Here is a 23,218-nt window from a genome sequence, read left to right as displayed (position 1 = left end):
GTAATGTGTGTGACAGACAGCTTTAACTCTAACAACTATGTAGTAGTGCAAGGGCTTACCTTGAGGGGGGGGAGGGGGTTTTGTCAATGGCTGATGGCATCGGGTGTTGGTTTACCTTTACATTTTTTTGTGAATAAGGTAAAATGGTGCTTAAAAGCAATGCTTTACCTACCAAAGGATTTGTATTTCTGTGCATCCAGTCCTGATATTTACACAGCTCTGTCACTCAGAAAAAATGATCTTCTTTGCGGCCGTTCTGCAACACTTACAGGTCCTTGTCCCTCTCCCAGTGAAAGCAGAAGCAACACACCGATCAGCCTACCTCTCTATCACTCTGCTCTCTCCTCCTATCAGCATGCTGTTGGCACTGTAGCACACTTGCTTGACAACTTGTGCAGCTTCTCCCTCCCCCATTCTGAGCTCTGCTGTACAACGATTAAAAAAAAAAAAACGAAACGTGTTGGGCAGAATAAGGCACGAGGTGCCATCCCACACAAGTGGAGCGCATGCAAGGAAGCAGGAGGTACAGGTGGTGCGTGGCTCCCGTTTAGAGTCCGGTATAATAAAATAATAGGATAAAATCGCCAGATGTGTTCCATAGCCAGATGGTGTAGATAGGTGAGGGGTTTCCAAACTTTTCAGTACAAGGGCCACATGGTATAGTTTACAAATATTCATGGCCAAAAAATAAATCAATAAACTCGTGCCTAAAAAAAAAAACTTTGGATAAAAAATAATAATAAATGGAAAATAAAAAAGAATCGCAATCAGTGTATACGTGTTATAATGTATACCCCAATATAGCTGAGCTAGGTGTAGTGTCGCTTACCCAGTGTTCTAATATAAATCAACAAAGATATAAATTACCATATATACACAAATCATAAAGTGTCCATAATAAGTGTGTATTGGGATATACAAAAAAATCCCCATCAGAATCTCTCCTAACACTAGGGCCGCCGTCAGAATCCCCCCTTGCATCCTGGTCCCTTATGTCAAAGTCCCCATCAGAGCCCCCTTACATCAGCATTCCTATGAGACTCCTTCCTAAAACTAGGGTCTCCATCAGAGTTCCTCCTTACATTATGGTCCCCATCCTCTTATATCAGGCACCCCGTCAGAGTCCTCCCTTATATCAGAGTCCCTATTAAATTCCCCCTCCCCCCAGCCTTACATCAGGGTGCCCATCAGAGTCCCCCATTACATCAGGATCCCTATCAGAGCTCCCCCTTACATCACAGTCCCTATCAGAGCCCCTTACATCAGGGTCCCACTCAGAGTCCCCTCTTACATCAAGGTCTCCATCAGAACTCCCTCTTACATCAAAGTCCCCATTCGAGCAGGGCTGCTGATAAGGGGGTAGCACCAGTCTCTCTCTATGGGGCCAAGACCTGCAGAACGTGCCCGGGCATCAAGGGAATCGGATATTGGCAGTAGAGGGGGTGATCAGTAAAATGGGGTGGGGGGGGGGTAATTAGAGGAACTGATCCTCTGGGTGTCTCTCCATCTCACACAGGGAATTGATTCCTGTAATTGCTCACCCCCTCCCCTCTCCTTATCAATCCCCTTCCATGCCCAGGATTCGATCCCCCCTGCTGCCCACTTATAATGATTTTAATGTTTTTTAATGATATAATGATATCATTTTAATATTTTTTGGATGGGCCCTGTCAGATAGGCTGTATGGGGCCCCGTGATTTCTAACAGTGGCCCTGCATTAGAGCCCTCCCCTTACATCAGGGTCTCCATCAGAGCCCCCCCCACTTTACATCAGGATCCCCATCAGAGTCCCCTTTTAGATCAGTGTCCCCATTAGAACCCCCTTACATCAGGGTACCCATCAGAGTCTCTCCTTACATCATGGTCCCCATCAGAGTCCCATTTACATCATTGTTCCAATCAGAGCCCCCCCCCCCTTATATCAGCGTCCCCATCAGAGCCCCCCTACATCAAGGTCCCCATAAGAGCCCTCCTTATATTACGGTGCCCATCAGAGCTTCCCTTTACATCAGGGAACCTATCAGAGCTTCACCTTACTTCAGGGTCCCCATCAGAGTCCCCCTTACATTATGGTTCCCATCAGAGCCCTCCTTATATCACGGTCCCCATCAGAGCTTCACCTTACATCAGGGTCCCCATCAGAGCTTCTCCTTCCATCAGGGTCCCCATCAGAGCTTCTCCTTTCATCAGGACACTCATCATATCTTCACCTTACATCAGGGCACCCATCAGAATTTCCCCTTACACCAGGTTCCCCATCAGAGCTTCCCCTTACATCAGGGTCCCCATCAGAGCTTCCCCTTACATTAGGGTCCCCATCAGAGCTTCCCCTTACATTAGGGTCCCCATCAGAGATTCCCCTTATATCAGGGCACCCATCAGAGCTTCCCCTTACTTTAGGGCACCCATCAGAGCTTCCCCTTACATCAGGGTCCCCATCAGATCTTCCCCTTACATCAGGACACCCATCAGATCTTCCCCTTACATCATGGTCCACATCAGAGCTTCCACTTACACCAGGGTCCCCATCAGAGCTTCCCCTTACATCAGGGTCCCCATCAGAGCTTCCCCTTACATCAGGGTCCCCATCAGAGCTTCCCCTTACACCAGGGTCCCCATCAGAGCTTCCCCTTACATCAGGGTCCCCATCAGAGCTTCCCCTTACATCAGGGTCCCCATCAGAGCTGCCCCTTACATTAGGGTCCCCATCAGAGATTCCCCTTATATCAGGGCACCCATCAGAGCTTCCCCTTACTTTAGGGCACCCATCAGAGCTTCCCCTTACATCAGGGTCCCCACCAGATCTTCCCCTTACATCAGGACACCCATCAGATCTTCCCCTTACATCATGGTCCACATCAGAGCTTCCTCTTACATCAGGGTCCCCCATCAGAGCTTCCTCTTACATCAGGGTCCCCCATCAGAGCTTCCCCTTACATCAGGGCACCCATCAGAGCTTCCCCTTACATCATGGTCCCCATCAGATCTTCCTCTTATATTCGGGCACCTATCAGAACTTCCTCTTACACCAGGGTCCCTATCAGAGTCCCCCTTACATCATGATTCCCATCAGAGCCACCCTTACATCATGGTTCGCATCAGAGCCCCCCTTAGATCATGGTTCCCATCAGAGCCCCTCTTACATCATGGTTCCCATCAGAGCTCCCCTTTATATATGCGTCCCCATCAGAGCCCCTCTTACATCATGATTCCCATCAGAGCATCCTTACATCATGATTCCCATCAGAGCCCCCCTTATATCATGGTTCCCATTAGAGCCCCCTTACATCATGGTTCCCATCAGAGCTTCCCCTTACATCAGGGCACCCATCAGAGCTTCACCTTACTTCAGGGTCCCCATCAGAGTCCTCCTTACATCATGATTCCCATCAGAGCCCTCCATACATCATGATTCCCATTAGAGCCCCCCTTACATCATCATTTCCATCAGAGCCCCCTTACATCATGATTCCCATCAGAGCCCCCCTTACATCATGGTTCCCATCAGAGCTTCACCTTACATCATGGTTCCCATCAGAGATTCCCCTTACATCAGGGTCCCCATCAGAGCTTCCCCTTACATCAGGGTCCCCATCAGAGCTTCCCCTTACATCAGGGCACCCATCTGAGCTTCACCTTACTTCAGAGTCCCTATCAGAGCTTCCCCTTACATCAGGGTCCCATCAGAGCTTCCCCTTACATCAGGGTCCAGATTAGAGCTTCCCCTTACATAAGGGCACCAATCTGAGCTTCACCTTACTTCAGGGTCCCCATCAGAGCTTCCCCTTACATCAGGGTCCCATCAGAGCTTCCCCTTACATCAGGGTCCCATCAGAGCTTCCCCTTACATCAGGGCACCCATCTGAGCTTCACCTCACATCAGGGTCCCCATCAGAGCTTCCCCTTACATCAGGGCACCCATCCGAGCTTCGCCTTACTTTAGGGTCCACATCAGAGCTTCCCCTTACATCAGGGCACCTATCAGAGCTTCACCTTACATCAGGGTCCCCATCAGAGCTTCACCTTACTTCAGGGTCCCCATCAGAGCTTCCCCTTACATCAGGGCACCCATCTGTGCTTCACCTTACTTCAGGGTCCCCATCAGAGCTTCCCCTTACATCAGGGTCCCATCAGAGCTTCCCCTTACATTAGGGTACCTATCAGAGCTTCCCCTTACATCAGGGCACCCATCAGAGCTTCCCCTTACATCAGGGCACCCATCAGAGCCCCCCCCCCCCCTTACATCAGGGTCCCCATCAGAGCCCCCCCCCCCCTTACATCAGGGTCCCCATCAGATCCAAACAACAAACAATATACACATATGTGGTATCGCTGTGATCGCCAGAAGTAGGAGAATGTATTTTGCATTTTTCTTTGGTGGTGGTCATAGCAATGACAAGAAATATGCAGCTCCTATTTGGAGACAGTTTTTCCTTTTCCTTTAAGAACAAAAAATGTTGCAAAACTGGTTTCAGAACAAAAGGCAAAACTTTTTTTTTTTTTATCATTTTGGCTGGAGCAAGGGTTATAACCCCTATCGAGTTTTTAATTTTTTTATTTTTCGCCACCTGTGTCCCCATCGGGGAGATTTCCCTTCACTTCCTGCCCCAAAGCCAACATAGGAAGTGAGAGGAAATCCCTCAAAGTGTAGGAAAGCACCTAGTGTCCCCACAGGACGATTTCCTGTTCTGGTGACAACCCAAAATTTGCAATTTTCGGTGGTAAACAGGACAAATAGAGAAGATTAATCTCCCTAACAGGGACACAGACAGCAATAAAAACCTGACAGGTGTTCTAATCCCTCTCTATTCTCTACAAAACTAGAATAAAAATGTCTTTAGTTATAGTTTAAATGTTTTTTTTTTTAATATGAAAGGAATCTGTATTGTGTGCTATCAGTCGCTGTGGTTATCAGTGTTGAGCCATGCATACATTGCTATGAGGAAATGATGTCAGGGCTTTGTGTATCACCTATGGGGAGGGAGTCATGTGACTGCGGGGAAAGGCTTATAACATGTGATGTGCAGCTTATTATTCCAGCTGAATAGAGAGGTAGAAGCATTGCCTGGAGGAGCCTGAGAAGAGAAGCAACAATGGGGGTCGGATCCTTCACTTCCAAACTCTGCCTTATCATCATCAGCCTCGTCTTCCTGGTGAGTTGTCTTCAAATATTCCATTTATTAGCCTCAATTCACAAAGCTTTCATACAAGGATATAATATTCAGCGAATTAACTGTGATTTGTAAATCTCATTGGCTCTCTGCTGAAAATAACTGTCACTTTTTTTTTTTTTAATTTAATTTATGGATCTTTGTGTGTTAGCGGTTTGTGAATTGAGCCTTTTGTGATCTATTATGTGCTGCTCAGTAATGGACACAAAGCCCGACCATTCATAAGCGTAGCCATTCGTTTACAATGCTGCCTATTGATAAATTTGCAGGACCCCACCCATCTCCGAGGCTTGTAGGACTTTTTTTTTTTTTTTTTTTTTTTTTTAAGGTTCAATTTTTCTTGTACAATTTTCCTTTTAGATTTACCCTTAGTTTAAAAAAAAAAAAAAAAAAAAATGTAGTGCAGGGACCTGCCTGATTGGATACAATTGAAAATTTATTTAATTTTGACCTCCCGTGTTATATGGTTTTTGGTAAGTCTAAAGGAAAATTAAACATGTATGGCGAGCCTAAAGCCCCCCATATATACTATTAGATTTTCCGCAGATTTTTGTCTTCAGATTTACCAAAACCCATGTAGTGCAAGGGCCTGCCTGATTGCATACAAATTGAAACTCTTATGCCGCGTACACACGGTCGGACTTTTCAGCTACAAAAGTCCGACAGCCTGTCCGACGGACTTGCGGCGGACTTGCGGCGGACTTTCTAACGAACAGACTTGCCTACACACGATCACACAAAAGTCCGTCGAATTCTTACGTGATGACGTACACCGGACTAAAATAAGGAAGTTGATAGCCAGTAGCCAATAGCTGCCCTAGCGTGGGTTTTTGTCCGTCAGACTAGCATACAGACGAGCGGATTTTTCGACCGGACTCGAGTCCGTCGGAAAGATTTGAAGCATGTTTCAAATCTAAAGTCCGTCGGATTTGAGGCTGAAAAAAGTCCGTTGAAAGTCCGGAGAAGCCCACACACGATCGGATTACCAGCCAGCTTTAGTCCGTCAGCGTCCGTTGGACTTTTGTAGACACAAAGTCCGACCGTGTGTACGCGGCATTAAGGTTTGACCTCATATTATATAGTTTTGGTAAATCCGAAGACAAAAATCTGCAGAAAATCTAATAGTGTGTATGGGGTCTAATGCTGGCCATACACTATACAAAAAGTCGGCCGAACCCATTTTTCAAACATTCGGCTGTGAGCGCAAACGCTGGTGCCATCATGTAATGACCGATAAATCGTTCAGTGGACATAAAAGAATGCTCCTCCTCCTTCCCCTTTTTTTTTTTTTTTTTTTTTTTTTCCCCCCGTGTATGGCCAGCATTACCCAAACGATCTGTGTATATAATGATTATATTATAATCAGGTAGACCCTTGTACTATATAGTTGAAGGTAAATCCTAAAAGAAATTGAAAAACAAAAGGTGCCTAGTCTAATGGCCTGTACACACAATCTGAAAATCGTATGGGGGAAAAAATACCGCTTTCAAAGCGCTTGTATGATAATCTGATCATTTAGTGTACGGTTTTGGAGAGCCGATCATGACGGTTCATCCGATGGGACAAGCTCGAAAAATTTTTTTTATATTTATTTTTTTTTTTATTCGGTACGGTTGTCGTCCAAAAACATACAATGCACTAACGCATGACATCACTTCTGAACTTTTATTCTGTCATATGAGATTTTTTATTTTTTTTTAAATAACTTTAGTAAATTATTATTATTATTATTACAGATTTATATAGCGTCAACAGTTTACGCAGCGCTTTACAATGTATAAGGGGGAAAACACAATTACAGTACAGTTCAATACAAAAGGTACAGGAGGGCCCTGCTCGTAGAGCTTACATTCTAAAGGGAGGGGGTGGTGGTACAAAAGGTAATGGCTGCAAAGAATGATTTGATGGGGGTGCTTGCGACTAGCAAGGGAAAAAAAGTCGGACAATTTTTTTTTTTTTGTGAGAACGGGGCTTTAGGGCTTGTTCACATTAGGGAAGATGTACTAAAACGGGTGCAGCTGTGCATAGTGACCAATTAGCTTCAGCTTGTTCAATAAGCCCCGGTTCACACAGGGGCGACTTGGCCGCCTGACAAGTCGCGTCCTGTTCTGTACTATGGAACCGTTCTAATAGGAGCGACTCAAGTCGCTCCGACTTAGAATAAGGTTCCTGTACTACTTTGGGGGCGACTTGCCAGTCGCTGCTGAAGTCGTGTGCAGGTCGCCTCAGAGTCGGCCTGCAAGTCATGTTGCCCCTGTGTGAACCGGCTCTAAAGCTTTGGCAATAAAAACCTGGAAGCTGATTGGTTACTATGCACAGCTGCACCCGTTTTAGTAAATCTCCCCCAATTGTCTGCTGAGCTGCATTTTTCTGCACGCTACCGCACATCTATGGTGCGAACGGGCGCATAGAAAACAATTGTGTAACCAAGAGTTTAAGGTCCATACAAGGAGGGGGGAGAGGGGGCGGCAAGCACTACAAAAATTGACTGAGTCAGGTGCAATATGATCAGTCAGACCGCGTCTTATCTGATGTTTGTGTATTCAGACAGCCATGGGCGCTGCGGCTGCCAGAATACAATAGCCGACAGTGGAGATTCCTTTATCCACTCAGTTTGCTTGGATGGGGGTTCCATGGCTTTTCTCTTGCTCAAGTTGTGTATTGACAACACTGACCTCTGCAAATACAACCTCTGGCATCAAATCGCTTCTTTTATTATATACTTTCTCATGATCTGGAACAAGCATGGGACAAGTGAAGTCAGAATTCCTCATCTGCATACTTCTTTCAGGTCAGTGACTCAACCAATGAAGAAGCATTATTTTCAGAAGACTGCAATGGCAGCCTACATATCTCCTGCACTATGGATTTCTTTTATTCTGCCTGTATGTGAGGGTACATTTTTAGCAGATATCATGCCAGACCTGCCCAGCTCCTAATTGTTATATGTATGGGATATCGAATCTGGCGGCTGACCTTATCTCAATCTAGCTTGGTGACATTGGTTGTCCTTCAATGGGCTTTCAGTTTCTGTACCGATCTCGTATATTTGACACACCCAACCCTACCAAGGAACTGCCCAAGGAAAAAAAATATTTTGGTTATCTGTGAATTTTTGGGTCACAGACTGACCTTTGGAACCTTTTAGAAGAAAGATTTGCTCCTGGCACTCTCTCCCATGTATTATGCCCTATAGTTCCATCTAGGTTAGGTGGTTGGTAAAGAGGAAAATCTCCCTGTGGCCACCGAGTTGCCACCTCATCTCTTTAAACCTGAACACATTAATTATACAGGTTCTGTGGCTGATTAAGGTGGTAATTCAACTCACTTGGTGCCTTATCTGCACTAAATTAGTCTCAGAACCTGTGTAATTCCTATGTGTTCGGATTTAAAGGGATGAGGTGGCAACCCTATGGCCACCATATGAGGACTAGCACTGGGTAAGTAGGTGAAAGCTCGGTGTTCAAGGCAATCCATACCCTCCAGTATGACCCATTTAGAAAGCTGGAGAGAAGTTCAGGAGGGCTTTGTACCCTATAGAAGGGGTTATCCTGGAGGGTTTGGTAACCAAACGAAAGAAGAGCCCCTGCTATGTCTATAGTAGTTGTATAAAACTAGGCGTGAACATCTCATGGCTGAAAGAGACCAAAGGAAGTCAATCTAATAATTTAGAAATTTTGATTGTCGTACAATTACACACTGGTGTATGAGATTAGCTTGATATGTAGAGTGTATTGCAATATATAATCTGAATCTGGTGATATATGTAAATGGGAGTCCCATGTACTGCAGTTGAATGATGGTCTATCAGATCGTAGATCTTATGTTACAGCTGCAGAGAGTCTTGTAAATCTTCCAGCACCATCAAAGACCCAATGAAAACATAGGTGGCCAAAAAAAAAAATATTTTACTGCTATCCCAATTTACCCCAATGATACACTGGCCAAATACCATAACTTACCCAACTATTACACCATAGCTCCCAACTGTCCCTGATTTGGAGGGACTGTCCCTGATTTGGTGCAATGTCCCTCTGTCCTTCTTCCCCCAACCCCCCCCCCCTCATTTGTCCCTCATTTGTCCCTCATTTGTCCCTCATTTGTCCCTCATTTGTCCCTCATTTGTCCCTCATTTGTCCCTGATCTATATATTTGTATATAAAATGCACTTTTTATCTTTCGAAAAGTGTTTCCCAGTGCTAAACATTTCATCCAAATTCGAAATTGCTGCATTTGTAAATTTTAAAAGCCAATATGAACGAATAATAGTGGTAAAAAAGTCCCTTTATGGATTTAATTTAACTTTTTTTTTTTTTTTTTTTTTTTCTGTTCTCCTTTTTAAAGGGGTGTGGCAGGGGGCGTGTCCTATGCCTACATACATTTGCTAGTAGGTGTCCCTTCTCAAAATGTTGGGAGGTATGCTACACTGGCCTACTACTACCCCATCTTACCCCACTGCTATACCAGCCTTTCTCCCCAACCTACCCTGCCGCGACAGTGGCCTCCAATGAATCCCTGTTGTATACCTTGACAGTGATGGACTGTAAGGACCTGTAGTTGCCCTGGCGGCTCCGTCCTCTTCTATCATGCACTGCCATACTAGTAGCAGTGCTAGCAAGGAATCTACCTTTTACATCCTTATAGGCTTCCAGAGACACTGCTAAGTAAAACACACAGCTGTACTTCTTATGCTGTTATACTTACATTGTCCTTTAAAACTGATCTTCAGTCTTTTTATTTTTTTTTCCTTTCCATCCATTAAATCTTCTGCCCACGTTTTTAAGTTTGGATAGTAAAACTTTTTTTTTTTTTTTTCTGCCAGTAAATGCCTTATACAGCTAACTTCCTGTTGCTGTCTGGTAAAAAGCCTAGGCATATGACATCCTTCTCCTCTCTCCCCTCTCTGTCATAAGAGGGCCAATGAGAGCTGCAGAGCTAGAGGTGTGCCTCTGTGCAAATCCAGGAAGTGAACAGGCAGCAGCTTCAGCTGCCCACAGTTAAAATGGTTGCAGTCAGACTCAGTGGAGGGAGATTTCTTCAGCATATTTGGCAAGTACAGAATCCCAGTATATATGAATGACTATGTAAAGTGGTTGGAGGGAAGCTTCAGACTGGCAAAGATGTTTTTATTACAAATTACGTGAGCAGACTGCCGTTCCTCTTTAATTAACCTCACGACCAAGGCTGATATTCTTTTGTTACACTATTTTCTTTTCATACGCAGAAATAGTGAAATCTCCCCCCTATTCCTGTTCTGAACTGGTCTGACCACATGCAAAGTACTTTTTTTATTTATTTTTTCTTTCAGCCAGATTCTTCAGATTAGTCAAACTCAGACCTGTTCTATCAGGAAATGGTTACTTGTAACATTGACAGATGTTTTAGTCAAAACTTCATGAAACTGTAAAACATTTTGTGAAAAAACCCTGTAAAATTCAGTAGAGAGTTTAAAAGGAAACGGGTGTGTAATTTATTTTTTCTGATCTTCCTTTTTTATGTACGTAAAATCTTGTTTTACAATGCAGCCATATAAAACAGGGTGTAGCATTGTGCGAGTTGCTCACCTGACTTCAGCTGTGTGTGTAATCTGAGCTTTACCTTATCAGCTCCCAAACCTATATTTTCCATGTCATGCTTGAAAAGTTATCAGTTTAATCACTTGTGGGCAATGGCGTCCCTGGGGGGGGGGGGGCGCAGAGGGGGCCCTGACCCCCCCCCCCCCCCCAATTTAAAAAAAAAAAAAAAAAAATGTCATCTAAGAGGGAGAGAGTCCCCAGTCAGCTCCTGCAGGTGATTCCTCCCCCCTCCCTCTGCTCGCTGACACTGCATAATGCGAGCGCTCACACAACCATGGCCGCCCGATCTGCTCCTTCCCCTGCATCCTCATTGGTAGGGAGAAGAGCGAGTTGCAGGAAGGACTCCACCAGGACTCTCAGTTACTGAAAAAACAGACTGATTTCTCCCATCCTTAGGACAGGAGAACCAGCCTGTAAATTCCAAGAGATGCCAGACCAGAGCTGTCAATAGCAGGGGCAGGACAGCAAGAGGAGGCTGGGGAACCCCACAGTGACAGAACACCAGGGCCCGGTGGCAAGACAACCTTTGCAACCCTGATAGTTCTCCCACTGCTTTGGACCCTTATATTTTCTTGGTATGCTGGTGACATATATCTCTTGTGTTCTGCCACCCTGGGGGGCCCCAATACAGTAGGAAGGGAGCTCACTGCAGAACATGTGAAAGGGCCATTGTGGGATCGTAGTAAATGGCCCCAGGAGATATATAGTTGCCCCCCTACTTTTGTCCCTGTGCCCCCCTAAATATGAAAGCTGGAGCCGCCACTGCTTGTGGGACCGCCCAACGTACATATACTGTGGCAGATCCATACCTAGTACATGATCTGACACTTCTGGGTCTGTGGCGCGTGTGTGATCACACACAGCGGGAACCCAGCGGTGGGTACCACGGGCTCCATGTCTGCTGGCACCTGCTGATTACATAGTTCACAGGCAGAGTGGCAATCTGCCTACGTAAACAAGGCAGATCACCGTTCTGTCAGTAGGGAAGGCATGGATCTTGTGTTCCTGCTAAGCAGAGACATGGATCAACGCCTGCCCCTAGTTAAAAGCACCCCCCCCCCCCCCAACAGTGAGTAGGCACACATTTAACTCTTTGATCGCCCCTGGAGTTAACCCCTTCCTAGCCAGTGTCATTAGTACAGTGACGGTGCATATTTTTAGCACTGATCACTGTATTAATGTCACTGGTCCCCAAAAAGCGTACAGTGTCAGGTGTCTGATTTGTTTGCTGCAATATCGCAGTCCCGCTAGAAGTCGCCGATTTTGCTAATTTAAATAAATTTTAAAAATCCTGTGTTTTGTAGACGCGATAACGTTTGCGCAAAATAATCAATATACTCTTATTGGGATTTTATTTACCAAAAATATGTAGCAGAATACATATTGGCCTACATTGATGACATTTTGATTTTACTTTTATTTATAGCGGCAAGTAAAAAAAATTTGGGAAGAAAAAAAACTGTCGTTTTTTTTTTTTTTTGCGCAAAAAATAAAAGCTGCAGAGGTGGTCAAATACCACCAAAAAGCTCTATTTGTGGGAGCAAAAAAGGACAAACCTTATTTGGGTACAGCGTCTCACGGCCACGCAATTGTCAAAGTAACGCAGTGCCGTATCGCACAAAATGGCCTGGTCATGAAAGGGGGGTAAATCTTCTGGAGGTCAAGTGGTTAAACACGTGATCTAAAACGGGGGGGTCTCCAAACTTTCTAAACAGGACTAGGGCCAGTAGAAAATGTCCTGATGTCCAGTTGGAGTAAACAATGCCCTATATTTGGTGTTGGTGAGAGGACTAGTGCCCCATCGTTGGTGCCAATAAAAGGCATTGTGCCCTTTCATTTGTGTCAGTGGGAGGAATAGTGTCCTATTGGTATCTGTGGGAGGAATTGTGTCCCATCATTGGTGTCGGTGGGAGGATATAAGCTTTCTTTGGTGTCAGAGGGAGGAATTATGCCCTATTATTGGCGTCAGTGGATGGGATAATTCCCCCGAGGGCCGGATAAAGACAAGCAAAGGGCGGACGTTTGGAGACAACTGATGTAAAACTTGATCAAACCCTGTTCAGCCCCATACTTGTGGAGTGTATGATTCAGAGGCTAATGGACATGTGCTTCCTGAGCCACGAGTCTGGAATTGGTGATTCAGGTCTATTGTGAAACCTGGTTTTACTGATAACTGCTTGACTGTAAAATCCTTCCCCCTAAAATAACAGCGCTGCGTTTTTATTGTGTAGAAAAGTGATGACAAAGTGCACAAGACTCCTCATACATCAGTGTCACACGCTGGACTTTGACTCTCATTTCCCTACAAGCATGTGACTGGGTGCAAGCTCAAACAGTGTATAGAGGACAAGAAAATTATTTTTTGTGTGTGTGTTGCGTGTTTTTTTTTTTTTTTTTTATATAGCCAATAAACAAAGAATGAAGGGTAGGACTAGTAGATGTTGCCTAAAGTGTAAGTAAACCATGCCTTATTTTATTTTTTTCCTGTAAAGTAAAGGCATAATGTGCTAATATGCATTGCATACTAGCACATTGTGAAATAATTGCCATAGGCGTCAAAGGTGACCTGCTAGCGCCATGCTGGGGCGCTCGCAGGTCACTCAGCTGTGTAAGAAAAGTGAATGACTATTCGCTTTCCTAACACTAAGCCGCCTCTCCGCCAATCAGGTGCTCAGGTCTGTTACCTGTTGCCTGATTGGCTTAAACAACAGGCGTCCATTAGCGGCGCTTGTCGTTTCAGCCAATCAGGAGGAGAGGACGGGAGATGAGGACGGAAGGAGACGCATGGAGGACCCCGCTCGTCGCCGTCACTTGCTGCCCCACCAAGACAGGGTAAGTGCCGGGCAGATGGTGAGCGGGCGTGTGATGGGCACACTGGTGTATGATGGGCAACACTGGCTGCATTTGAGGGCACAGTGACTGCATTTTTTTTTTTTTTTTTTTTTTTTTTTTTTTTTGAGCACCAGCTGCCACTGGTTTAGGAGATATTTTATAGTACCTACAGGTAAGCCTCTATTATAGGTGTAGCAAGGTCCCAGGCCTCCTTCAGTCTGAGAACCTCCAGGGCCAGAGATGGCTGACATCCTTCTGTATGTGGTGGGTTGTGGGGCATAGTGGGTGCAAGGTGGAGTTATTGGGCGCCAGACACTTCTTGAATGCAAAAGAGATGTGTGTTTCTCTTTCAAACTTTTATGGGGGAAAGAAGGTTGGGGCCAGGATGCCCTTAAGTAGTTGCAAGTTCAATTAGCAGACTCCGAGACTTCAATAGGAAGACAGCTGTGCAGGGAAAGGCCTCCAGCAAGACGCAACATCTGCATGTGCGGGAATGCGGTCTCCTGTGGCAATAGTCTTTAACAATTCCTTCACTTTCTCTAAAACGTCTCCTTTTTAGTTCTTCAGCACACTGAGCTCCCAGTCTCTCACTAGACCCTCTGATTCACTGCCACTGAATCCCTTGAGCTCCTCCAATCTTCACGGTGGTATCTTCCTCAACCATCACCCTGCCTCTGCTGTGTCCCTAGATTGGCACTCCCGATACTTCTCAAGCTTCGGTCCCTGGCTTGGCACACAAAGCTGCTCTGCAATTGTCACCTCCGCTGGCTGGGTCCCTGACTTGATCACTGCCTGAAGTTTCCCGATTCTCCACCACCATGCCCGTTCGGTGAGAATGCTGCTCCGGTACTTGCTTTCAGTTGCTCACTGTGGTCCCTGGTAATAAGGTGGATGGTCCTTTTTAGTGGCGACGGCTTCCCTTCTACCTCCGACCATAACAGGTTCTCCAGCCGTCAGAACCGTCAACTCTGGCTGGACTGCAAACAGCAGTCCCAACCCTGAGCTGCTTTAGAAGAGCAATACATGATATCAGCAGAAAACAAATGGGCATGGTAGCATACAAAAACTTCCAAAATAACACAATGACATAATATCCAAAATAACATCAATGGAGCAATACATTGCTGGAGGCAAGGCCAGCTTTCAAAGGTTTGCAAAAATCTGATGTGGTGAACCCAATGGGTAAAGGAGCTTCCAGTGCATGGAAATGGCCAAACGCCTACCCTGAAGGGGGGTGGGAGAGCCAAAGGCAGATGGAAAGGGAAACTGGGAGGGGAAGGGCCATCTAAAGCCATCCAACTCGGCACTAATAGGGGGCTTGGCTCAGCTGTGTAGGACATCCTACCTATTGGGACATCCATGGCAGCCAGACCTTGCCATATTTCCAATGGTAGATACAGGTCCATTTATGCAATGGTAAAGCAGCATTGATCATGGCCTCCCAGGATGACACAAATGGGAGGATTGCAGAGGACCATTTGCACAATGTATTTTTTAGCATAATAAAGCAATTCTGAAATCTGTAATTCAGTATGGTGAGGCCTCTGGGCGTCATGCATACCCAGCAAGGTCAGTTCGGCGGTCACCGGAAGCTCATTTTCAGTTGAATGGGCTGCCCATAATGCCCCCTGCTGTGGGCTGTGGCTGCACATAGTGTGAACCCGGCCTTAACTGAAGAAGCTGAAATTAGAAGCCGATTGGCTACCATGCACAGCTGCTCCAGCTTCTGAGTGCTCCAGTTTAAGGCACGGGTTCACATTCGTGCGGCTGAGGTTTTGTGCCTGGGGTCCGGTGCGTTCCTGTTCACCAGTTCAGGTGCGATTCAGGTCCGAATTTTAGTATGAATTCACATCTGAACCAAAAACGCACCTGACCCTTTTGCAATCCACTCCGCAGCCGCCCTGAACCTGTGTGTCGGCACCATTGAGAGCTGGCCACTTCCTGTCATGTGAACCCAGCCTAAGCCTTGGTTCACACTGGTGATTTGTCATGCGATTTGACAGGTCAAAATTGCATGACAAGTCGCACCCCATTGCCGGCAGTGCAACTGATCAAATCCTTGCGACTTTGACAGGTTCTTGCACTACTTTTTGGGATTTCATTGTGACTTGCATAGACTTTTTTTTGTAAAATGATGCTGCAATGAAATCGGAGGTGAAAATCGCATTGATCTGCGGCTTTGAAATCGCGCTAAAGTAGCGCAACTTCAAAGCCGCACTGGTGTAAACCAGGGATTAGCCGATCTACCCCATAATAAATATATATATATATATATATACTTTTTTTTTTTTTAGTGACTCTTTATAATGCAGCATGTTCCATTTTCACGCAGTACACAGCAGGTTGGTATGAAGTGGGCCGATTGCATCAGGCCTGCATTGAGGACCAATGTGATGAATGGGCTAATTGGTCAATGCGGCCTGAGAACTAAAAACACGCACAGGTGCGCGCTTCTAATTCTCTGCTGCAATGTCAATATTCTCAATGCATGGGACATTAGACTGTGTGTATTGTGAGCACACACTGCTTATTAGAGTGACTTGGCGGAAAGATTGAGGTTTATAGGTGGTCTCTGCCATATCCTTATCAGAAGTGTAATTTATCGCACAGCATCAGCAATAGTTTTTCTCTTGATGCAAAATCTAGACAGGAGGGGAAAAGGAACTGACACTCCCCTGGGAGGAAGCAATGATGTATGTACAGATTTCCCGTTAATGCAGTGTTGTAAAAGTGTGTGTGGGGTTTTTTATTTGTATATTTTGTAGTATCATACTCCATAAATGTCATGGATTTCACCTCCAACACTGCTCTATAGGCTGCAACCGCCTCTGCTCACTCTCCAGCTGCCTCCATGTACAGTACAGGGTTAATGTCCCTGTATTGTATGTGATGACACCGAGGCTCCACCCACAGGCCAGCGTTTTGGGGGGGGGGGGGGGGGGAGTGCTGGAGGCAGCCAGTGTAGCGTCACATATGGCAACCCATCACATTTGGCTACCCGCTGGACTGTACATGCGCGATGCTGCCATATGCGTTCCAACACTGACGCTTGCGCAGAATTTTGCGGCCACACCGTCCAGGCTCAAGCCCCACCATCCAAGTGGACATAGAGTTGGATTATAATTATGCAGAGCGAGGCCGTGCCCGAAGCGCGGCGAGCGGCCCTGTAGCAAAGTGGTCTTACAACAGTGTTGGAACACATATGGCGGCGTTGCGCATGGGCACTCCAGCGGGTAGCAAAATGTGATGGGTAGCTGACTGTGACGTGACACAGGTACAGTCTGTACTTCAAAGTGGACCTTTAGCCAAAAGTGAAAGCGGCGCTTATTCAACACCCCACCCGTCCCTAATGCTTTTGACTCCAGGCCCATCGGAACGGTTTCCAATCCAGATTCGATCAGCATCAATCTTGCTGATGGACCCTCCGGATCATGGGCCATGGACCCAATCAGATGCTGCAATGTAGTACAGCCCCAGAGTTGGGCACTGCCAATCCTCCGCCTTAGGGCACTGCAGTTGTTCTAATTTGATTCTGGGGGACCCACATTCCATAATAGGCATCTAAAGAGGGTGTTAACCACCCTAAATATTTTCAAATTAATCACAACTAGGGAAGAAGGTACAAGAACTGCGGCATCAGTATCATTTTTATTAAGTTTGGCTCTGCCCATGTAAAAGTAAAGAAAAACTTCAGAAACGTGTCAATAGTGTCTTTTTAGGCGTTTCGTTCAATAGCTAGGCTGTCTTAAAACAAAGCTTGAGTTTTTATTTGATCACACTTGGCATCAACTTTAAATAAATCCAAAGTTAAAACTTCATACAGCTTGATGTAGTAAAACAAAAGATATTAGGAATAAAAACTGTAGTAAAATTACAGGAAAAGAATTGGGTTCTTGCTTTCTCTATTGTCAGAGATATCTGGTAGAACAGCTGTTAGGAGTTAGGCTGTATATAGGCTTCTTTAAGAGGAAGTAAACCCTGATGGGTTTTACTTCCTCTTTGTTTCCCTGCAAAGGTAAAGCATAATGGGCATCGCATAGTAGACCATTATGTGTCACTTACCTGACACAGCAGCCTGCGATGTCACCGCTGTCCCCTCTTCCACGAAGTGTCCATCTTCCTTCCAGGTATCGCGGCTTCGGCGCTGTGATTGGCCGGAGCCGCGATGACGTCGCTCTCGCGTAAGTGGGCGGGAGCCACCACTAACAGCACAATCGCTGTTAGAAACAGCACGCTCAGTGCGCCTGCGTGCCGTTGTCTACCGCACATGCGCAGTAGACATCGGTGCCCGTCTTTTACAAATCTCTCCTAAACAGTGTAGGTTTAGGAGATATTTCTTGCATCTATAGGTAAGCCTTAATCTAGGTTTACCTGTAGGTCAAAGTGGTCTGTAAGGGTTTACAACCACTTTGTGTGTGTGTGTGTGTGTGTGTGTGTGTGTGTGTGTGATACCCTAAGCCTCGTGTAACGCAGTTTAAAAAAACATCTCAAATATACAAGGCAGCAAAATGCAGCTATATCCATATATAGTTTGAGCTAGAGGTGAAATGATCATATTAGTAATTCTAAATATTCACATTGCTAATAGCTGACACATCTTTTAAACTTCTTTGATAGAAACACATAACAGTATTTTATAAAAAAAAGTAGTGTTGGCCTTTCTGCTAAATGACCACTACTTGTAATGGATACGTTCTTTAACTGCTTGCCAACCGCCGGCCATCACAGGCGGCGCAGCTCTCGTGGCGGGCTGGCGTCATATGACGTCCTCGCTTTCCTAGGCCACCAGGGGCGCACGCCAGCGATCGTGCGCGCCGTGTCACTAGGCACCTGGTGCGCGTGCCCGGCGGCCGCGATGTCTGCCGGGCACCCGCGATTACCGGTAACACAGCAGGACCGTGGATCTGTGTGTGTAAACACACAGATCCACGTCCTGTCAGGTGAGAGGAGACCAATGGTGTGTTCCCAGTACAGAGGAACACTGATCGGTCTCCTCCCCTAGTGAGTCCCCGCCCCCTACAGTTAGAATCACTCCCTAGCAACACAGTTAACCCCTCGATCACCACCTAGTGTTAACCCATTCCCTGCCTGTCACATTTATACAGTAATCAATGCATTTTTATAGCACGGATCGCTGTATAAATGTGAATGTTCCCAAATATGTGTCAAAAGTGTCCGATGTGTCTGCCGCAATATCGCAGTCACGATAAAAATTGCAGATCGCCGCCATTACTGGTAAAAAAATTTAAAAAAATTAAAATGTTATAAATCTATCCCCTATTTTGTAGACGCTATAACTTTTGCGCAAACCAATCTATATACGCTGCTTGCAATTTTTTTTTTTTTTACCAAAAATGTGTACAAGAATACATATCGGCCTAAACTGATAAAAAAAATTGTTTTAAAGAAAAAAAAAATTGGATATTTATCGCAAAAGGTAAAAATTATTGTGTGTGTTTTTTTTTTTTTTTTTAACTTGTCACTCTTCTTTTGTTTTATAGCGCAAAAAATAAAAACTGCAGAGGTGATCAAATACCACTAAAAGAAAGCTCTATTTGTGGGGAAAAAAGATAACAATTTCATTTGGGTACAGTGTTGTATGACCGCACAATTGTCATTCAAAATGCGACAGCGCTGAAAGCTGAAAAATGGCTTGGGGAGACAGAGAGAGAGAGAGAGAGAGAGAGAGAGAGAGACTCTGTAGCACTGACTTTAAAAAAAACAAAAACTTTAAGAAAAACGTAGAAAGTTTTTGTTTAACTTTAATTATAAAACTTATCTAGTATATTGACTGTCAAATTTGGTAATCAAATTTGCCTACACTTGGCTCACTGAATGATTCCAGTTAACCACATCCATATTTACCCATCACTGTCCGGTGATGTCACGGACATCGACGTCACCGGACTCCTCCCCTTCATTAGCAGACGGTGGCACTTGGGGAAGGAGTCTGGTGACGTCACCGGATCTCCGACGGAACTCCCGGAAGCCGGCGGAGAGGTGAGTACCGATCAAAAGAATTTTGATCGCTCAAAATAATGAATGATTAATCGAGGAATTAATCTTTCAGTTCCACAGCAAACATGCATACATCTGACCATAAGACTCACCTAGGTTTTAGAGGAGGAAAACAAGAAGCAAAATATTCTGAACCAAATGGTGTACTAAAATATTTTCCAGTGCCCATGAAATGCAAAATGACCATTGCCATGAATGCAGAGTGACCTGACAGAGCAGCCCGAGTGGCCCGAATGCTCTGTCTTCTGTCTCAGGAACAGTGTCAAGCCCGGAGATCTCCTGGTGCCCATGGGGGGTATGGATGTCTGTCCCCCTCTCTCCTGCCTCTCTTCCAGCGGGGGGCAGTGGTGGGGGGGGGGGGTGCCAGTTGTATATTCGCACCATAAGACGCAGGGACTTTCTTTTTTTCCCCATATTTCTGGGGGAAAAAAGTGTGTCTTATGGTGTGGAAAATACAGTATATTATATCTTTTTTAAAAGATCTCTTCAAACATTATTGCTCAATTCTATGACACATTACTCTGTGTATTATCTGTGACACTACTGACCTTAAAGCGGAGTTCCACACAAAAATGGAACGTCCGCTTTTCGGAACCCTCCCCCCCCCCCCACTTCTGGCATAGACTCCCATGAACACAATTATTCTACAGCCTGCATAGTGAGAGTTTAACGCTATTCTAGGTGTTGATCTTGTCCTGAAATCGAGACCATAGAGGGTATATATTTAGTTGGCAATAATCCACAAGTCTAGGTGACATTTGTGTTCCTAGGTATTTTAAATGAGGTCGCCACCCGGATCGGGCACGAGTCGGGAAGATCCACCTCCCGTTCCCCGTCTAGCAGCATCAAGGCTGATTTAGACCAGTTAATGGTCAGACCTGAGTAGTACCCAAATCTGGAAATCATGGTGGCTGCGGTGTCACCCAGGAAAAGCATGTCGTCTGCATACAACATGATCTTCTCATGAAGGCCACCATATTTCAACCCCGTAATTCCCGTGCTGGCCCTCACCAGTGCTGCCAGTGGTTCAATCGCGAAGAGCAAGGGAGACAACAGGGTAACCCTGCCTCTTCCCCCTGCCCAAAGCAAACACGTGCAACATTCTGCCCGCCACCATAATGGTTGCTTGTGGGGATGCATATAGAAGTTTAACCCAGGCTATGAATCAATCTCCAAATTTGGATAGCACCGCCCACAGGTATCGCCGACCTACACTATCTGACGGCTGAGACATTGCTGGACAGAGGGGCCTCAGGTAAGCATTGGGGGGGCTGCTGCACACAGAAGGCTTTTTATTTATTTTTTTTCTTTATGCATTAGGATAAAAAAAACCTGCCTTTTACAACCACTTTTAATGCATTATTTCTTTAGAACTGCCAAACATTATATACTCCTGGAGTAAAAATCAAATAACATGTTTGTTATTTATGGTATGAAGGTTTGAACATGCACTACAGACAGATGTAGCCGTTGCACATCCCAGGAGGCTGCAGAACCAGTCCCGCATGCATAGCGGGGAGTTGGCTGTTCATATTATCAAGCTGGTGATTGGTTACTAGGACCACCTCCTAGCAGCCAATCGCCTCCTGGTTACTGTGAAACGTTCATTCAGGCAGCTGCCTCTCTCCATACAGTGTTGGTCCCGCCCCCAGTCCAGTATTGTCCCGCCTCCCGCTCAGCTCCCGACAGTGGTGGAGGCTGGGGACAAAAGCAGCAGCTAAATGGCACGATTGCTGCGGTCCAGATAAAGCAGTAGCTCGGGCCGGACGCAGTCAGCCATTTAGTGATGCCCACTCTAGCCTAATAATAATTTAACCCTTATGATACAAAGGTGGGGTTCCACTTTAAGGGTGCTTCTATAAATAGCCGGTTTATATTTAGACAGGTATTCCTGTTAGGATAGCCTCAGTTTCAGGCTCCCTTTCTATAATTTTTATCCTGATTGTATCACAAATCAGTGTTCAAGCCCTGAAGGAGTCCTCACGTGCTGAAACGTGTCAGATATACCTGATGCTTTTAAATATTTTTAAACGCTTCACAAGCGATATGGAAATATTTACTAGGCGCTCCTAACATCAAACGTAGATGGTGACAAAATGGGGAAGTGAGGGGAAATCTCATCAGCAATTCAGAGCTTTTATGCTGACACTGAAACAAATTGCCTGCAATTCCTCTATTGGACCAAGATTAGATAGGGGTACAGACTTCTGTAGAAAGCTGACAGAGGAGGAAGGGTTGTTCTAAGAAGGATCGTTAGAAATGTTTCACTTCCTCCAAAAAAACCCCCCAAAAAAATACAAATTGTTCTGTATATAGTGGCCGGAAGGGGGGGGGGTTGTGCAGGTTAACCCTCTCCTGACCATCTTGTCCGATGCAAATATTGGAGATTAGGAAGGATGTAGATTAGTGGTGGTCAACTTTCTTGAGATGGGGAGCCTCAAGCGTTGCCCTCAACATCACCAAAGGGCTGCGCATAAAATTCGATAGCAGGCGCACAAAAGGCTAAAGACATAGGCTGTGGACGTGCCGCCGGGGACGGCCAGAAGTCACTGTTGTAACAGGGCATAAGATTAGAGCCTGCAGGGGTCCCAAGGGTCACCAGAAAAAAAAAATGCCTATGAGCCGTATGTGGCCCCTGGGCTGCAGGTTGGGCACCAGTGATATAGATGCTGCTGGCAGCCTTTTTATTTGTGTATAAATAAAGATATGCAATACAGAAACCTTTCCCCATCTTTTTGTAACGTCTGCCTGCTGTATAGTGCAGTCTTCCTTACCCACCCATCTTCTAATGTGAGAAGTTTGGGACCGTGCTAAAAAAAAAAAAAAAATTGTTGAATTTCCTCCACCAAATTGGGGTATATTTGGGACAACGATCTTTTCCCAGAAATTTCTAGGCTTCACCCTAAATGGGTTTTACCAATTCCTTCAGCTGAGACATGTTGTGCAGGTGCAGCCAAACCTGATTTCAGTCTTCTCCAATGTTCGTAACGGACAATATAGAATGGGCATCCTCCACTAAAGGGCGGATCTCAGATACCCATCTTGTGCTACTGGACCACTTTTTTTTTTTTTTTTTTTTATTTTGAAATTCCTCTTATATTTGTAAGGTCTGGTGGGAAAGGGATGTAGGCCCCATTTCAGGCGATGATTGGGAAGACCTCCAGTGGGCCTCCTTTCCCCTTCACAAAGAATCTGAGCTATTCATTCTACATATGGTGTTTAGGACCCCTGCATTTTGGCATGCTATTGGTGTGAGGGATGACCCATGTTGTGGTAGGAGTGGACACTCTTCATGATACTATGTCTATCTTTTTGTGGTGATGTTCCGTGTAGCAGAGGTACTGGGCTGAGGTGGTTGGTACGCTAAATGGCCTATTGGAGATTAACCCCTGGTTGAATCCCTTACATGCTTACTAGCAGTGGCGTCGCTAGAGGGTGGCTTTTGGGGCTATAGCCCCGAATCTGGGGCCCACAGCCCCGAGCCTTTGCAGGGGTCCCCAAGGGGAGGGGAAGCTCTCTGGGGACCCTGATGTAAATGGGGGGGCTCTCTGGGGATATATACACACACGTATATTATATACATGTGTATGCCCGCCCAAGCGTATGACTTTCTTTACTACG

At 45.6% G+C, this 23,218-nt stretch overlaps 1 protein-coding gene across 1 annotated transcript in view; it reads left to right on the top strand.

Annotated features, from left to right (window-relative positions):
- The first annotated feature begins 4,997 nt into the window (after nt 1-4,997).
- LOC141131818 (tetraspanin-36-like) overlaps nt 4,998-23,218 on the top strand; it is a 29,091-nt gene continuing 10,870 nt past the window's right edge. The window contains exon 1 of the mRNA XM_073619536.1: nt 4,998-5,153. Coding sequence (XP_073475637.1) covers nt 5,094-5,153 — 60 coding nt within the window. The 5' untranslated portion in view covers nt 4,998-5,093. The remainder of the gene's footprint in view (nt 5,154-23,218) is intronic.

Source organism: Aquarana catesbeiana, linkage group LG01, assembly GCF_042186555.1.
Source record: "Aquarana catesbeiana isolate 2022-GZ linkage group LG01, ASM4218655v1, whole genome shotgun sequence".
NCBI classification, from domain to species: Eukaryota; Metazoa; Chordata; class Amphibia; order Anura; family Ranidae; genus Aquarana; species Aquarana catesbeiana.
Note: the sequence above shows the minus strand (reverse complement) of the source record. Positions and strands in the feature narration are given on the sequence as shown.